This window comes from Cherax quadricarinatus, chromosome 17 (genome assembly GCF_038502225.1).
Source record: "Cherax quadricarinatus isolate ZL_2023a chromosome 17, ASM3850222v1, whole genome shotgun sequence".
In the NCBI taxonomy this organism is placed as follows: Eukaryota; Metazoa; Arthropoda; class Malacostraca; order Decapoda; family Parastacidae; genus Cherax; species Cherax quadricarinatus.
In genome coordinates, this window is record NC_091308.1 from 1,173,144 (window position 1) to 1,192,545 (window position 19,402).

The following is a 19,402-nucleotide window of genomic DNA, read 5'->3' on the forward strand; positions in this document are numbered from 1 at the left end:
TCCTCCTCCTCAGAAGCAAGTTCCTCAGCTGCAGTCTGTTGCTGTTCAAGTTGAAGCTCTTGCAGCTCTTCAGTGATAAGCTCTTCCCTGTGGTCCTCCACTAACTCTTCCACATCCTCACCACTCACCTCCAACCCCAGGGACTTCCCCAAAGACACAATAGAGTCCACAGGGTCAGCAGGGTCAGGGTCACGGTGAGTCTCAAACCCTTCAAAATCCCTCTCTTGGACACAATCTGGCCACAGTTTTCTCCAAGCAGAGTTCAAAATCCTGGAAGTCACTCCCTCCCAAGCCTTATCTATAAGGCTTATGCAATAGAGGATAGTGAAGTGATTTCGTCAGAACTCACTTAGGGTCAACTGAGTGTCCGAGGTCACTTCAAAGCACTTTTGAAACACTGCTTTTGTGTAGTTTTTTTTTTTAAATAAAGTTGGTAGAATTACCGACAATATGTAAAGTAAAAGGACACAAGTGCAACTAATGTGACATTTATTGTGGCAATGTTTTGCTCTCCAGGAGCTTTATCAAGCCATTGGCTTGATAAAGCTCCTGGAGAGCGAAACGTTGCCACAATAAATGTCACATTAGTTGCACTTGTGTCCTTTTACTTTACAGTTTTTTTTGAAGTTAGAAATGACCTGCTGGTCCATGGGCTGGAGGAGAGTGGTGGTGTTAGTAGGCAAGAACTTCTTTTATAAAATGGAAGTCTCTAAACACGTGGTCTTCCAAGTCTGGAGGATGTGCAGGAGCATTGTCCAGTAACAGGAGGCACTCGAGTGGCAATTTCTTTTCCAGGAGATATTTTTTCACACTTGGGTCAAACACATCATTAACCCACTCTGAAAATTTGCCTTGTGACCCATACCTCATGATTAGCTTTCCACATCACACACAATCTATTCTTCATGACATTGTTTTTCTTAAACACTCTGGGATTTTCTGAGTGATACTCAAGTAAAGGCTACACTTTGAAATCCCTACTAGCATTATCACACAACAAAAGAGTAAGCCTGTCTTTCATAGGATTGTGTCCTGGCAGTGCCTTTTCCTCCTGGGTAATGTAGGTCCTGTTTGGCATTTTCTTCCAAAACAGGCCTGTTTCGTCACAATTGAAAACTTGTTGGGGTTCGAATCCTTCAGCCTTTACATAGTCCTGGAATTCGTGAACATACTTTTCAGCCGCACATTTGTCAGAACTTGCAGCCTCACCATGCCTTACAACACTGTGTATGCCACTACGCTTCTTAAATCTATCAAACCATCCTTTGCTGGCCCTAAATTCACAAACTGCAGCACTTGTTCCAGGCATTTTCTTTGCAAGATCCTCATGCAACTGCTTTGCCTTCTCACAAATGATCCACTCCACTACACTGTCTCCCACTAATTCTTTTTCCTTAATCCACAATAATAATAACTTTTCCATCTCTTCCATTATCGGTGTCCTTTGTTTAGTTAGAAAAGCTACTCCTTTTGCAACATTAGCATCTTTTATTTGTTCTTTCTTTGCCAGGATGGATGTAATTGTTGATTTATTCTTGCTGTACATCCTGGCAAGTTCCACCACCTTCATACCACTCTCGAATTTTTCTGTCACTTCACGCTTAAATTCCATGGTGTTTCTCACTTTCTTTACCACATGAACTTTACTAGGAACTTTCTTTGGAGCCATGGTTACTTATTTCATTGCTGCACTGCAAGAAAAACCACTAAAAACAATGGTAAACAAGTGAAATGTTTGTCTCTCGGTGGCTTCCTCAGCCACCGAGAGACAAAGCCAAACTGAAGTGCAAGCTGCCTCAGCCGGCGGATGGACGTGTCCAAAACGGCCGATAACCGAGTGAACGGCCAATAACCGAGCGCTGAAAACCCTGCTGATAACCGAGTTGGCCGATAACCAAACTGGCCGATAACCGGGGGTCCACTGTATTTTGCGACACTAGGAGACACCTCAGGATTGGGGGTTGTGACAGTCATAGGGTTAAACAGCAGTTTGGACACATAATGCATATCAATTTTTGAAAAGATAATGTGAATTACCTGTATATATGCAAAATATTCTAATATTGGTACATACTATACTACTGTTGATTGTTAATATAAAATTTTAGGAAAAATGGGAGTGAAACCCAATATTGTCTCATGAGTCTCAGTTTGCCCACCATTGGTCTAGAGTAATACCAACTACAGTGGAACCTCGGCTTACGAACTTAATCCGTTCTGTGACCTTGTTCGTATCCTGATTTGTTTGTATGCTGAGTCAATTTTCTTTATTTAAATTAATTGAAAAGTCATTTATCCGTTCCGGATTATTATTATTATGCGTATTATTATTATATACAGGTCTGCCATCACAAATCCGGCATCATTGGGACCTGTAGTGTGCTGCCGGATTACTAAATTTGCCGGATTACAGAGTGGTTAGGTTAGAATACAGTACTTAACAAAATTAACCAACTTATACAAGAAAATTAATTGAACATGGGCAAAAATCGAACATTTCCGCTACTTTGAGCTCAATTTCAGGTACTTTTCGTTGTGAAACCAATCAAAACCATATCTATTTCTGTAATGTATCTTCCATTCTATCAAATGAGACCAAAAAAAATGAGAAAGCCATACAAAAATATACCGCAAAGAGGCCGCTAATGGCTGAGCTTAAGTGAACTCCCTTATTTATCGTTTTTTTTTTTTTTTTTTTTAATTTTTGGTGTATGTTAAGAAGCATCTTTCCATCATACGTTGCCCAAATTTCAGTAAGATAGCCCAACATCTAACTGAGAAAAAAAAAATTTACCAAAAATCATATATGGCAAACCCAAGTCAGGTACTGGAAGTAAGTCACTGTGACTTTTTTGGGTTATCCTCGGTTCTCTACACATTCGCTGCTATGTATGATGATCTATGTATGTAACTGTATTTGTGTATACCTGAATAAACTTCTATTTTGTCAACTGAGGACAAGAAACTGGCCATTCACCTATTTCAACTACTCAACAAAGTGGTCAGAAATTGGCAATTTGGCCAATTTCACACAAATTCCAACAGATGCCAATATCAAAATAGGGTCCAGAATAAACACTGCAGGTATTCCTGGCACTAAAATAACATTTTCTCTATTTATTAGTCATGGCTCCAGGCCCTTCTTATATTACTCTTGCTTACCATTTGGAATTTTTATTCACACAAAAAATGGAAGATTTACTGTTATGCAAACTTCTGCATTATAGTAACGATTGTATAAATAATGTCAACCCATTCTTGACTGCGTATTGGAATTTAGACTGGCAGGTGCACACGTATTAGACAGTGACATCATTTGTTTACTCTTGAACATCGCTAAGGAATAGAACATTTCTGCTGCTTTGAGTGCAATTTCAAGGTACTTATCGTCATGAAAGCACTCAAAATCATGTCTATTTCTGTAATATATCTTCCATTCTATCAAATGAGACAAAAAGAAATAAGAATTCAACCATAAAAATCATAGAAAAATATACTGCTATGGGGCTGCTAATGGCTGAGAAGTGAACTCCATTATTTATGGTCTGATTTCTTTCATTTTTGGTGTACGTTAAGAAGCATCTTTCCATCATATATTGCCCAAGTTTCAATAGGATAGCCCAACAAACAACTGAGAGAAAAATAATAATATTTTTGAAATTAAGACACATGTGCAACATCTGGGTATCTTTATTGTAGATGTTTCACCATGGATGTTTTCACCTGGATGGCAAAACGTCTACAATAAAGATACCCAGATGTTGCACATGTGTCTTAATTTCATCTTGTTGGTATTGTATACCATTCTTACACAATAATATTTTTATTTACTACATTTACTTGTACATGGTATACAGGCCTAACTGACATCAGTGACATACTACTAGTATATAGAAAGCCCCTTGTTATGCTAAACACTTCAGGCAAATTAGGTCAGTGCCCCAGGATAAGACCCACACCAGTTCACTAAAACCCAGGTACCCATTTACTGATGGATACACATAGACAACAGGTGTAAAGAAACACACCCAATGTTTCTACCCTGGCTGGAAATAGAATATTTGCCAAAAATCATATATAGCTAATTCAAGCCAGGTATACTAGAAATAAACCACTTTGGCTTTTTTGGGTTATTCTAGGTTCTCTACACATATGCTGCTATGTGTGATAATCTATGTAGAGAAAATGGCTTTTTTGTTTGTTTTATGGTGCAGTACGAGTGTATATCACAGTTAGCCCTGTGCTATACTCCGTTTTCTCTAATATAAACCCCCAAGACAGGGATAGGAGAATGGTACTTCTATCCCATATCCTCTTCATACCTCCATCAAACTGCTCGGTATTATGCCAAATGTTATTCATTCTTGAGTATTTAGCGTGTTTTTATGTTATTTATATTGTTTATTATGTCATATCAGATCAATTGTGATAGGCAAATAAGCCGTAGTATTGATATTAGTGTAATAATAAAGCATATTCCCCTGCATCATGAGACTGTCTTGTTTTGGTACGGCACTCATTGACGTATACATCAGTTTTCATAGAAATGGATGTTTTTAGTAGGTTGTTTCTTTGTAGGCTGGTTTTGAATTTTAATAGCACTGTTTTTTTACCTGCTTGGTAGCCCATCAGTTTGCAGTCTTTTAGCTCATCACTACGTATGTTGAGACAAAGGTGGTCCTTGATAAGCTGTTGGGTGGTCTCCATGCAAGTCTCTTGGGTGACTGTGGGTGGAAGATGTTTGCTATTAACTACGACAGCGTCAGATAGCTGTTGTTGGTCATTATGGTCTTGGAAGTTTGTGATGACATTGACAAGTTGTAGATCCACTCTTGATCTTTCTTCTATAATGTTAGTAGTAAGCTGGGTGACTTGGTCTTCTAGAGTGTTGATGGTGTCCACGGACTGGGTGTGGGTGATGCTTTGCTGTTCCAGAGTGTCTAGTTTATGTTCTAGAGCAGTAATCTTGCTGAGGTACCTTTCATTGGAGCCTTTAAGCCTCTGCATTTCCTGAGTTAGATTGGTGATTGTTTGGTTCTGGATCATAAGCAGTTTAACTATTTCTGGGTCGGTAATCTTCATGACATCAAATCCATGGAAGGAGCTATCTTGGACTGTGGTGGCGGCCATACTTGTTGTCTGTCGTGTGTTGTGGTGATGCAGCTGGGGGATGAGGGTTGTGTCCTGGCTGGCAGTATGAGAAGTTTTCCTTGTCTTACTGCTTTCACCTTTGATGTTAGGAGTCCTTGTCTGGTTAATGGATCTTCTTTTGTTGCCCTGACCCTTGGCCATTGACAGTGGCTTAAGATGAATAGTAGGCGATGGGTGAACGTTGTGGAGTATCACTTCAATGGCAACGGTGCAGGAGGTGGTAACACGAGCCCTATTAGTTGGTAATTTGTGTATTTTTGGGCGATTTCTGCAGTTAATTTATATCATTCTGGGTATCCACGTATGTTAGTGTTATGTGGGTCTTGGTTAGGCCATCACAGGGCTGCTGGGAACCTCAGGTAGAAGTAAAAATAGAGGACAAGGTTCTTGCTGCTGCTGCAAGAAAACTTTCCCTTCCTTCATAGGCTTGTGTCCTGGCAGTGCCTTTTCCTCCTGCATGATGTAGGTCCTCTTTAGCATTTTCTTCCAAGAGAGGCCTGTTTCATTACAATTGAACACTTGTTGGGGGTGGAATTCTTCAGTCTCTACATACCCCTTGAATTCCTGCACAAATTTTTCAGCCACATGTTTGTCTGAACTTGCAGCCTCACTGTTCCTTACAGCACTGTGTATGCCACTACGCTTCTTAAATCTGTCAAACCAGTCTCTGCTGCTCTTAAATTCACTAAAATCAGCACTAGTTCCAGGCATTTTCTTTGAGATCTGCATGCAACTGCCTTGCCTTTTCACAAGTGATCGTTTCTGAAACAATCTCCCACTTGCTGTTTTTCGCTGATCCACAACAACAACGTCTCCACATCTTCCATTGTTTGTGATCTCTTTTTCGTTAACATGTTTACCCCTTTCGCTACGTCAGCTTCCTTGATTTGTTCTTTCTTTGCCAGATTGGAAGCAATTGTTGATTTAGATTTCCCATACATCCTGGCAAGTTCCAGCACCCGCACACCACTCTCATATTTTTCAATAACTTCTTTCTTAAATTCCACCGTGTTTCTCACTTTCTTTACCAAAGGAACTTTTCTAGGAACTTTCTTTTGGCCCATAGTGGCTTATTTCACAGTTGCACTTAATAAACAAGCACAAAAACCAATGGATTTTAAGGAAATGTTTGGATGAATGCACTGAGTATATATTCATTCACCGAGAGACACAGGGAGACTGACTCGCCTACGCCTTGCATCCCGGCGGGACCTGGGCTGATACGTATAATACATCCAATTTGCAAGGCACCGGCCAAAATACAGAGCAAAATTTCCACCCAAAAACTGGCCTAAATAAAATATGATTCGGCCGACAAACCCAGCGGCCGATATTCGGTATTCCACTGTATAACGTGAATATAGCTATCCAAGAAAACATGAAAAAATTATAAACTCGTGAGAAAAGGTTTTCAAGGCTCAGCTTGTGTTATTGTTGGGTTGCAGGTTTTGACAGTCCAAGGGTTGTTGTGTCCATCTCACTGCTGTAAAATTAACTACCAGAATGCTATTAATAAATTTATTACAATAAAAAATAGAATTGGCATTAACCTTGAATTTTCAGTAAAAAAATATCAGTACCAGAAAGTGGTGAGAAGCTCAGGCCATGATGGTCTTTAACCACCACCACCACCTTGTTTGTTTATCAGAAAATACGAGTGTACCAGCTAATATGATATGCAAATGTATATGAAGTAGGTACTGTATACACATTACATCTGGGTTCCTTTCCAGCTACATGCTCTATCATTTCATTTCCTCTCTTCCCTTTTAGCTCTTGTTTCCTGTGGCACTCTGCTTAGGAATTTCCTTGTATCATAATCTCCTCTTGAAGTCAGGTTTACCCCTTTTTTCATACTCTGTTCCTCATTACGTTTACTTGGACAAATTATTCAACCCTCATCACTGCATGTTTGCTAGCTCCACGGGGTCTCTCCTATTCAATATCCCATACTTCAGGGTCACTGAGGGTGAACACAAGGTTCAGCCTTCCTGGTTTGTTGCTACCTCTCTCCCTAGTTGTGTCCTAAACATACTAATGCATGAAGTTTCCCATTGCTACCTCCAACAGCTTGGCTCTCCATGTTTCTGGTCCTCCTTGTGGCTCCAGACTTTTCCCAGTTTTTTTCCTTGTGGTTGAAGTCTCCCATGATCAGTAGTTTTGCATTGCCCAAGTGGCCTCTTCTATCTGTCTCTGCTGTTGGGGGCCACCATTGTTCTGTTGTCCTCATGTTCCTGTCTTGGTCTCTTGCTGTTCAGTGTTGTGTGTGAAGTGGTTTCATAAACAACAGCTGGCATGGGTTCAGAGATAACAAGTCTTATCTTACCAATCTTTTGGAATTCTGTGACATGGTAGTGAAAGTGAGGCAGGAGAGAGGGTTGAATGGTTGATTGCATTTTCTTAGATAGCAAGAAGACATTTGATATTGTATCACACATGAGACCAGGGCAAAATCTTAATTCAGTCGGAAATGACTGGGAATTTACTACTGTGCTTCTGTTCTGTAAGGAGTATCTTAGGGCACAGAAGCAAAGAGCGAGTGTCGAGGATGAGATGACAGAATGGGGAAGAGTAACAGGCAGTGCACCACTGAGTTGGATTAGGAACAGTTCTGTTTCTCCTTTATATGAATGACATACCAGATAATGTAAGGTTGTTTGCTGATGTTGTAAAACTCGTGAGAATACAGACAGATGAGGATGGAGAAAGGCTGCAAAAGGATCTGGACAAACTACAGGGTTGGTCAGATAATTGGTTTCTTGAATTCACTCTAGCAAATACAAGGATATGAAGATCTGGGAAGGGGCCAGAAGACCAGAGATGTAATATAAACTTTGTTCTCCCCCCATCCCTGTAGACATCATTCGGGGAGGAGGACATGGAAGTAGGCATAGTGCCTATCATACTGCCGAAGGCTCATATCAACCAAAAAACCTCTGCAGTCAGTGCTTACCTGGCAAATTTTAGAGTGACCTTCAGACAGCAGTACGAAACCCACACCTGATAATGTTTCTGATACGTAACTGATTTGCCAAATGGACTAAACAAGCAGTATGCACATGTTTGTAGATAATGCAAATTTCCTATGCATAAGTACTGTGCTGTAATAAAATTGACTAAGTCCCTACAGAAAGACTGATAAACTGAGTCATGTGCATAGCTGAATTTGATGTATAGATGAGTGCTATGTAATGGAAATGGGAGGAAAGCACCAACAGGTCATGTGAAGAATACTGTGGAGATTGTGTGGTGAAGTATTGAAAGCATTGAACACAGAGTAATCCAGGAGTAATTGTTAAGATATAGATGAGTTCATTCTGAAAAAACTGTTCACAAAGTATGTTAGGCAAAAATTGTACATTATTAGTGCAATGTCCACATTTAAGAAAAAACTGTGAATGATACAGAACAGTTCCAGAGACAAATTGCAAAATGGCTTTCACAGCCAAATAATGTGGGTTATGAAGAGACAGAAAACTTAAAATGCTTGTGATGATTGATAAAAAAAAAATAGTTAATAACACACAAGGAAATTTTGTCATAATCAAGAGAAAACAAGAAGCCATAATTATAAACAGGAAAAATGTAGTGTTGAAAGGGTTCTAGGAAGTTGTGGTACTGTAGCATACTGGAATGGCATCCAGGAGTAGTGAGTGCTACAACAACTGGAAAATTAAAATTACAGTATTAAAACATTTGCCAAACTATGTATTAAAGGTGCAACACTACAAGCATAGTTTTTAAATGATTAATACACTAATCTTTTAACCCTTTCAGGGTCGAGAGGCCCTCTCCTAAACTTGTTCTCAGGGTCAAAAATTTTTTGGAAGAAAAAATTATTTTTTCTTATGAAATGATAGAGAATCTTTCCCCGATCATAATGACACCAAAAGTATAAAATTTGATGAAAAACTTACGGAATTATGCTCTCGTGAAGCTAGCGGTCTCGCCGATGTTTACGCATCGGCGATTTTGCCCACTTTGAGCGCTATTTTTGGCCAATTCCTGTGTACTAGTTGACAAAAATCATATTTATTTCACTAGAACTCCATTTTCTCTATCGAATGAGTACAAAAAAGCCACCCATTTACCAATTTCAACTATCCAATAAAGTGGTTAGAAATTGGCAATTTTACCAATGTCACACAAATTTCAGAAGATGCCAATTTCCAAATAGGGTCCAGAATAAAAAAGACAGACATTCCTGGCACTAAAATAACAAGTTCTCTGTTTGTTAGTCACATCCCCAGGCCCCTCTTATATTTCTTTTGGTTACCTCTTTGAATTTTTATTCTTACAAAATATAGAAGATTTAATGTTATGCAGACTACTGCATTAGGTGAAAGAATATTAGACTCACCAGTTGACGTGTATTGGATGCTTGGCATGATTTGTTTACTTTTGAACTTGGTAAAAATCGAACATTTCTGCTAATTTGAGCTCAATTTCAAGGTACTTTTCATTGTGAAACCAATCAAAATTATCCCAATTTCTGTAATGTCTTCCATTCTATAAAATGAGACCAGGAAAACTAGAATACAACCATAAATACCATACGAAAATACAGTGCAAAGTCGTTGTTTTAATCCAAAAACAGTCTAAGTTTTTTTTTCTCATTACGCACTGTGTGCTGCAGGATTTTTTTTATACTGCACACACTGACCACATAGACCCATTCTTTCATATGTAGGCCTGCCAGCTTTCTCTCGCTAGATTTGAAGGCACTAGAATTTAGGCGTTCTAGTACGTCAATAACCCTGGTGCGTAAGCCGTACTAGTATGTCGAAAACCCTGAAAGGGTTAAATAATTTTATACAGTTTTTAAAATATTAATCTTAGTGAGCATTAACCCTTAAACTGTCTAAACGTAGATCTACATTTTTTTTACATGCTTTCAAATGGAGAAAATCAAGGTCAGAGTGCTACGCACATAAACGTAGATCTACGTTGGACAGTTTAACCCCTTGACTGTCGCAACCCTAAATCCTGAGGTGTCTCCTGGTGCAGCAAAAATCCCCCCCACCCCCCAAAAAATTCCTTATGAAATGATAGAGAATCTTTTCCCGATGGTAATGACACTAAAAGAACGAAATTTGATGGAAAATGACAGAATTATGCTCTTGCGAAGTTAGCGACCTCGGCGATATTTATGAATTGGCGATTTCGCCCACTTTGAGCCCTATTTTCGGCTAATTCCATTGTTCCAGTTGACTAAATTCATAGCTATTTCTTTAGAACTCCATTTTTTTTCTATCGATTGAGTACAAGAAATTGCCCATTTACTGATTTCAACTACCCAATAACGTGGTCAGAAATTTGCAATTTGGCCAATTTCATGAAAATTAAAAAATATGACAATTTCAAAATAGGGTTCAGAATGAACAATGCAGACATTCCTGGCTCTAAAATAACATTTTCTTTGTTCTTCAGTCACGTTTCCAGGCCCCTCTGATATTACTCTTGCTTTCTATTTTGAATTTTTATTCAAACAAAAAATAGAAGATTTACTGTTATGCAGACTACTGCAATATTGTAATAATTGTATAAATAATGTCAACCCATTCATGACTGCATATTAGAATGACTGCTTGGACATTTATTGGAAAATGACATCACTTGTTTACTTTTGAACATTGACAAAAATCAAACATTTCCCTCTACTTTGAGCTCCATTTCAAGGTCCTTTTCTTAGTAAAACCAATCGAAACCACCTCTATTTCTATAATATATTTTCCATTCTATCAGATGAGACCAAGAAAACAAGAATACAATCATAAATACTATACGAAAATAGACCACAAAGTCTGCATTTTAATTAAAAAAAACAGTGAGTTTTTTCTCTCATTATGCACTGCGTGCTGCAGGATTTTTTTTATATGGTGCACACTGACCACACAGACCCATTCTCTCACATATGGGCCTACCAGCTTTCTGCTTGATTTGAAGCCGTTAGAATTTGAGTATACACCTACCATCCGACTTGGGACCTGCTCGACATACGACCACTCAACTTATGACCGTGTTTTTTATGCCAAATTTCTGGGAAATAAACAACTGTTTGTGTTGTACACAGTGTTTATACACATACACAAATAACCCGCACATAAAAAAGAGAAGCCTACGACGACGTTTCGGTCCGACTTGGACCATTGACAAAGTCACAGTGTGACTTTGTCAATGGTCCAAGTCGGACCGAAACGTCGTTGTAAGCTTCTCTCTTTTATGTGCGGGTTATTTGTGTATCGTTCCAGTCACGGTATTGTGCCTTTTTGTTATTTACAGTGTTTATCCTAAACCTTACAGTATAAAATACAGTACTAACAGCATAAAAAGTAAAGTAAAAAATGATATACCAAAATAAAACAATAAAATAGTCATTACAAAAATGTGATGTTGATATTCAGTAGTAAAGTTCGACTTACGTCCATTTTGACTCGAGACCGGTTGGTCGGAACCAAGCTCGGTCGTAAGTCGGATGGTTGGTGTATGTACGTCAAACACGTTGGCTTGTAAGACGTATATACAACCGAAACCATCAAAGGGTTAAGGGTTAAGATGTACAGTGGACCCCCGCATAGCGACTTTAATCTGTGCAAGAGGGCTGATTGTTATGCGAAATGATCGGTATGCGAATGAATTTTCCCCATAAGAAATAATGGAAATCAAATTAATCCGTGCAAGACACCCAAAAGTATGAAAAAAAAAAAAATTTTACCACATGAAATGTTAATTTTAATACACATAAACTGAAAAAGGCATGCACAATTACATGACACTTACTTTTATTGAAGATCTGGTGATGATTGATGGGATGGGAGGAGGGGAGAGAGAGTGTTAGTGTTTAGAAGGGGAATCTCCTTCCATTAAGACTTGAGGTGTCGAGTCCTCTTCTGGGGTTACTTCCCTTCTTCTTTTAATGCCACTAGGACCAGCTTTAGAGTCACTGGACTTCTTTCGCACAACATATCTGTCCATAGTGGCCTGTACCTCTCGTTCCTTTATGACTTCCCTAAAGTGTTTCACAACATTGTCAGTGTAATAATCACCAGCACGGCTTGCAATAGCTGTGTGAGGGTGATTTTCATCCATGAAGGTTTGCACTTCAAGCCACTTTGCACAGATTTCCTTAATCTTTGTAGTAGGCAATTTCTTCAATTTCTCTCTCCCCTCCTTCGAACCAGTTTCCTCAGGTCTGGCCTCTTGCTGTTGAAGTTGATCTATCAGCTCATCAGTGGTTAGTTCTTCATTGTCCTCCTCCACCAACTCTTCCACATCATCCCCACTAACCTCCAACCCCAAGGACTTTCCCAATGCCACAATGGATTCCTCAACTGGCATAATCCTCTCAGGGTTAGCCTCAAACCCTTCAAAATCCCTTTTGTCTACACATTCTGGCCACAGTTTCTTCCAAGCAGAGTTCAAGGTCTTCTTAGTCACTCCCTCCCAAGCCTTACCTATAAGGTTTACACAATTGAGGATATTAAAGTGCTCTCTCCAAAACTCTCTTAGAGTCAGTTGAGTTTCTGAGGTCACTACAAAGCACCTTTCAAACAGAGCTTTTGTGGTCAGTTTTTTGAAGTTTGCAATAACCTGCTGGTCCATGGGCTGCAGGAGAGGAGTGGTATTAGGAGGCAAAAACTTCACCTTAATGAATTTCATGTCCCCATAAAGTCGCTCTGCCACGTCTGTAGGATGACCAGGGGCATTGTCTAACACCAGGAGGCACTTAAGGTCTAATTTCTTTTCAGTTAGGTAATCTTTCACATTGAGGGCAAATGCATGGTGTAACCAGTCATAGAAAAAGTCCCTAGTGACCCATGCCTTACTGTTTGCCCTCCACAGCACACACAAATTCTCCTTGAGGACATTCTTTTGCCTGAACGCTCTGGGAGTTTCAGAGTGATACACTAATAAAGGCTTCACTTTGCAATCACCAGTAGCATTGGAACACATCAACAAAGTAAGCCTGTCTTTCATAGGCTTATGTCCTGGGAGTGCCTTTTCCTCCTCAGTAATGTAGGTCCTGCTTGGCATTTTCTTCCAAAACAGGCCTGTTTCATCACAATTAAACACTTGTTCAGGTTTCAGTCCTTCACTGTCTATGTACTCCTTGAATTCCTGCACATATTTTTCAGCTGCTTTGTGGTCCGAACTGGCAGCCTCACCATGCCTTATCACACTATGTATGCCACTACGCTTCTTAAATCTCTCAAACCAACCTTTGCTGGCCTTAAATTCACTCACATCATCACTAGTTGCAGGCATTTTTTTAATTAAATCCTCATGCAACTTCCTAGCCTTTTCGCTTATGATCGCTTGAGAGACGCTATCTCCTGCTAGCTGTTTTTCATTTATCCACACCAATAAGAGTCTCTCAACATCTTCCATCACTTGCGATCTCTGTTTCGAAAACACAGTTAAACCTTTGGCAAGAACAGCTTCCTTGATTGCCTTTCTGTTGCCCACAATAGTAGCGATGGTTGATTTGGGTTTCTTGTACAACCTGGCCAGGTCGGCGACACGCACTCCACTTTCATACTTATCAATGATCTCTTTCTTCATCTCTATAGTAATTCTCACCCTTATTCCTGTAGGGTTGGCACTAGAAGCTTTCTTGGGGCCCATGGTCACTTATTTTCCAGATAAATCACCAAAAACACTGTAATAATACGAAATGTTCCGATTGTATGCTTGGATGTTACCGCGGAGGCTGGCTGGTAAACAATGCCACCGGCGGCACATGTGAGGCTGGCTAAGGGCGCACATTGGACGCGTCTCGGATGAAGAGCGGTGAGCGGGTTTTTGGGCGGTATGCGAGGCAAAATTTTTGCGATAAAAGCGAGCGGTATGCGGATTGAACGGTATGCGATGCGTACGGTATGCGGGGGTCCATTGTAATGATATTATTGAGTTTAAAATTTAAAAAAATATTACAGTACTGTATAATGAACAGGTGTGTGTGTGATAAGCCAGTATGGTAATTGCCCCACTCATTTAATCTAAATAAGACTTTGTTGGATTTTCGTTAGTTATTTTTATTTAATATTTTTTTTTTTTGTTGAATATTGTACTACAGTAAATACAGAACTGTGTATTATCAAGAGGTAAATGCAATTTCCATTTTAAAACTTTAATTACAACTTCTCATTTTATTTTAGGTCAGTTACGACGGCTCTCCAGTGACACAGACAAGAGACGCCATGGCAGTGGGACACTTCAGCCAACATATGTTCGTGGTGAAATGGACCCAAATCAAGCAGCCATGCTTTTCCGTGACTCTCGAGGGGTATGTGAATAGTGTTATTTATAGTCCACTGTTTATTAAGTTGTCAAAAATAAGATTTAAAAGATTTAAAATAATTTAAAAAATTTAAAATAAATTTAAAAGATTTAAAATAAATTGCAACATACAGTAGAAACTCAAAACACCATCTGCAAATAGGAAAAATGGTTGGGTTGAACAGTCACACACAAATTGTAAATAGTAGAGCTGATGAGATTAGAAAAATACCTTTGACCTTAGTCATAAATGGGGGTGTGCCACAGTATGGGTATCAGTGGGTATTAGCAAATTTTGATTGTACCAGCCTAAAACTTTGTTGGTATCATTGGGTATTGGCAAATTTTGATGGTATCTCTGTCGGTATTGGTTGGTATAGGCAAATTTTGATTCTGTTGGTATTGGGCCAAAATTGAATATTGGTATCAGCAAAAAATTTGATGTCTTGTTCTGTCAAAAATAATGATGATGAATTGGTACAGAACATGACTTGTGTTGGACAGCAAACTCTGATCACAGTATACAGTAGGGCCCCACTTACATGGCAGGTTAGGTTCCAGGCTACCAGCATAAAGTGGAAATTACTGTAAAGTGGAACACCCTTTTTTCCACTTATAAATGTATATACAGTGGATCCTCGGGTAACGGCAGCATCAGCTAACGCCAAAATTGGATAGCAGCACGGTTTTGTGGCAAAATATTGGCTCGGCTAATACCCAAGAACTCTGTTAAGGGCATTAGTTCCAAACGTGTCAGCGCGGCCTGAGCGGGCCCGGCCACTCCATGTCTCCGTGTACAGCCAGTGTGCCATTGTACAAGTCAGTCAGGACGATTCCATGCAAGCAGTATATTTAGTATTAATCCATAGTTTTTAGTGCTTGTAACTGATAAGTAAGCCACCATGGGCCCAAAGAAAGTGTCTAGTGCCAGCCCTGTGATAAAGAAGTAAAGAAACACAATAAAATTCAAGAAAAGCTTGTAGTGAAGTACCAAAGTGGAGGAGGAAGACAGACGGGTTAATGTGCCTTCTGCAGTGATTCAGTGATTCTACGATATGTACAATACTAAAGCAGCAGGTATTGATAAAGGCTATAGTGCCAGCCAGCGATAAACTGTAGAATTAACAGTGTAGCAAGTAAGTAAAGCAAGTAAGCAATAGAAAAACAACACGAAAGTAACTCTCCAATGTTGGATGTGTATAAGGCCACTGAACATACGCCGCCCTGCTATCTACCACTACTATAAACCTCTGCCAGCATCTCCTCCATCAAACGAACTAATTAAAGTAATATCTTCTCCAAGGTAAGTGTAAATAGAAAAGTGTAAGTATAAAAGTAAATATAAGTGTAAATATAAAAGGACCCCAATGGAAATACATGTCACTCTGAGTTTTTTGGGTTATCCTAGGTACTTTACACATATGCTGCTATGTATGATAATCTATGTACGTAACTGTATTGGTGTATACCTGAATAAACTTACTTATTTATAAATTAAAATGTAAATATTTCTTATTTATAAATTACGTACATTAACCCTTTCAGGGTTTCCGACGTACTAGTACGGCTTATGCACCAGGGTTATTGACATACTAGTACGCCTAAATTCTAGCGCCTTCAGATCTAGCGAGAGAAAGCTGGTAGACCTACATATGAAAGAATAGGTCTATGTGGTCATTGTGCGCAGTATAAAAAAATCCTGCAAAACACAGTGCGTAATGAGGAAAAAAACTTTGACAGTGTGTTTGGTTTAAAACAGCGTATGGTATTTATGATTGTATTCTCGTTTTCCTGGTCTCATTTTATAGAATGGAAGACATATTACAGAAATTGAGATGATTTTGATTGGTTTCATAATGAAAAGTACATTGAAATTGAGCTCAAAGTAGCAGAAATGTTCGATTTTTGCCAAAGTTCAAAAGTAAGCAAATCATGACACGCGTCCAATACACATCAACTGGTGAGTAATATTCTTTCATAAGTACGCTGATATTGTTTATACCATTTCTACACTAATGCAGTAGTTTGCATAACAGTAAATCTTCTATTTTTTGTGAGAAAAATTCGAAGTGGACAGCAAAAGAAATGTAAGAGGGGACTGGGGGCGTGACTAATGAACAGGGAAAATGTTATTTAATGCCAGGAATGTCTGTCTTGTTTATTCTGGACCCTATTTAGAAATTGGCATCTTTCGAAATTTGTGTGAAATTCGCAAAATTGCTAATTTCTGACCACTTTACTGGATAGTTGAAATCGGTAAATGGGTGTTTTTTTGTACTCTTTCGATAGAAAAAATGGAGTTCTAGTGAAATAGATATGATTTTTGTCGACTAGTGCACTGGAATTGGCCAAAAATAGGGCTCAAAGTCAGCGAAATCGCCGATGCATAAACATTGGCGAGACCATTAACTTCGCGAGAGCATAATTACATAAGTTTTCCATCAAATTTCATACTTTTGGTGTCATTATGATCGGGAAAAGATTCTCTATCTTTTCTTAAGAAAAAAATAATTTTTTTTTTTTCAAAAAAATTTTCGACTCTGAGAACAAGTTTAGGAGAGGGCCTCTCGAACCTGAAAGGGTTAAAGGAAGTCATAACAGGTGCTGCGCGGGAGCGAAAATTTTCCTGAAAAATTAAGGAAATTGAGTTATTGGTACAGAAAAATAGCTTGACTTTCTGGCAACACAATGGTACAAGAATCAGTGTTCTACGACGTTTCTACAAAGAATTACAGTAGTCCTTTATATCGTGTATTGTGGCATCGGCACTGGCCATCATGACTGCTCACATCTTGTAATTAGGTTAGGGTGTGTAGAAGAGAGGGAGACTACTTCCCAGTAAAAGTAGGTCTTAGACAGGGATGTGTAATGTCACCATGGTTGTTTAACCCTTAAATGGTCCAAACGTATATATACGTTTTTTCAACATCTGAAAGTATGTAAAAAAATGTAGATCTTTTTTGTTTTACATTTGAAAACGTGTAAAAAAAACTTTTATCTACATTTTTTTTTTGTTATATTTGAAAATATGTAAAAAAAAGTAGATCTACTTTTGTAGCACTACAAATTTGAACGTCAGTCTCTTTGGACCATTTAAGGGTTAATATATTTATAGATGGGGTTGTAAAAGAAGTAAATTCTAAGGTGTTTGGAGAGGGGTGGGATTAAATTATGGGGAATCAAATAAAAAATGGGAAGTGACACAGTTGCTTTTTGCTGATGATACTGTGCTTATGGGAGATTCTAAATAAAAATTGCAAAGGTTAGTGGATGAGTTTGGGAGTGTGTGTAAAGGTAGAAAGTTGAAAGTGAACATAGAAAAGAGTAAGGTGATGAGGGTATCAAATGATTTAGATAAAGAAAAATTGGATATCAAATTGGGGAGGAGTAGTATGGAAGAAGTGAATGTTTTCAGACACTTGGGAGTTGATGTGTCGGTGGATGGATTTATGAAGGATGAGGTTAATCATAGAATTGATGAGGGGAAAAAAGGTGAGTGGTGCGTTGAGGTATATGTGGAGACAAAAAACGTTATCTATGGAGGCAAAGAAGGGAATATATGAAAGTATAGTAGTACCAACACTTGTATGGGTGTGAAGCTTGGGTTGTGAATGCAGCAGCCAGGAGGCGGTTGGAGGCAGTGGAGATGTCCTGTCTAAGGGCAATGTGTGGTGTAAATATTATGCAGAAAATTCGGAGTTTGAAAATTAGGAGGTGTGGAGTTAATAAAAGTATTAGTCAGAGAGCTGAAGAGGGGTTGTTGAGGTGGTTTGGTCATTTAGAGAGAATGGATCAAAGAAGAATAACATGGAGAGCATTTAAATCTGTAGGGGAAGGAAGGTGAGGTAGGGGTCGTCCTCGAAAAGGTTGGAAGGAAGGGGTAAGGGAGGTTTTGTGGGTGAGGGGCTTGGACTTCCAGCAGGCGTGCATGAGCATGTTTGATAGGAGTGAATGGAGACGAATAGTATTTGGGACCTGATGATCTGTTGGAGTGTGAGCAGGGTAATATTTAGTGAAGGCATTCAGGGAAACTGGTTATTTTTATATAGCCGGACTTGAGTCCTGGAAATGGGAAGTACAATGCCTGCACTCTAATGGAGGGGTTCGGGATATTAGCAGTTTCGAGGGATATGTTGTGTATCTTTATACATACAGTGGACCCTCGACCAACGATGGCATCATCTAACATTAAATCCGACTAGCGATACATTTTAACACAAAAATTTTGCCTCGACTAGCGCTAAAAAACTCGACCAACGCGATTTGTTCCGTTCGAGACACGTCCACTTGTGGCCATTGTTTACAAGCCAGCCAGCCACCGCGGTCCCATCCAGACATACAATCAGAACATTTCATATTATCACAGCAGTTTTAGTGATTGCACCTGCAAAATAAGTCACCATGGGCCCCAAGAAAGCTTCTAGTGCCAACCCTACAGCAAAAAGGGTGAGAATTACTATGGATATGAAGACAGAGATCATTGCTAAGGGGTTGGAGGTTAGTGGAGGACGACAATGATGAACTAACCACTGATGAGCTGCAAGATCATCTTCAACAGCAAGAGGCCAGACCTGAGGAAACTGCTCAGGAGGGGATAGAGAAATTGAGGAAGTTGGATACTTCAAATATTAAGGAAATGTGTGCAATGTGGCTTAAAGTGCAAAACTTTTTTGATGAAAATCACCCTGACACAGCTACTGCAAGCCGTGTTGGCAACCTGTACACTGACAATGTTATGGCCCATTTTAGGAAAGTCTTAAAGGAACAGGAGGTACAGAGCTCTATAGACAGATATGTTGTGCGACAGAGGTCCAGTGACTCTCAAGCTCTTCCTAGTGGCATTAAAAGAAGGGAAGTCACCCCAGAAAAGGACTTGACACCTCAAGTCCTAATGGAAGGGGATTCCCCTTCTAAACAGTAACACCATTCACACACACCCCTCCTCCCATCCTATCAATCATCACCAGATCTT

At 39.2% G+C, this 19,402-nt stretch overlaps 1 protein-coding gene across 8 annotated transcripts in view; it reads left to right on the plus strand.

Annotated features, from left to right (window-relative positions):
• SNF4Agamma (SNF4/AMP-activated protein kinase gamma subunit) overlaps positions 1 to 19,402 on the plus strand; it is a 998,728-nt gene that overhangs the window by 812,974 nt on the left and 166,352 nt on the right. For all 8 annotated transcript variants that reach the window (XM_070085706.1, XM_053773265.2, XM_053773263.2 and 5 more), the window contains one exon: positions 14,310 to 14,437. In XM_070085706.1, coding sequence (XP_069941807.1) covers positions 14,310 to 14,437 — 128 coding nt within the window. The remainder of the gene's footprint in view (positions 1 to 14,309; positions 14,438 to 19,402) is intronic.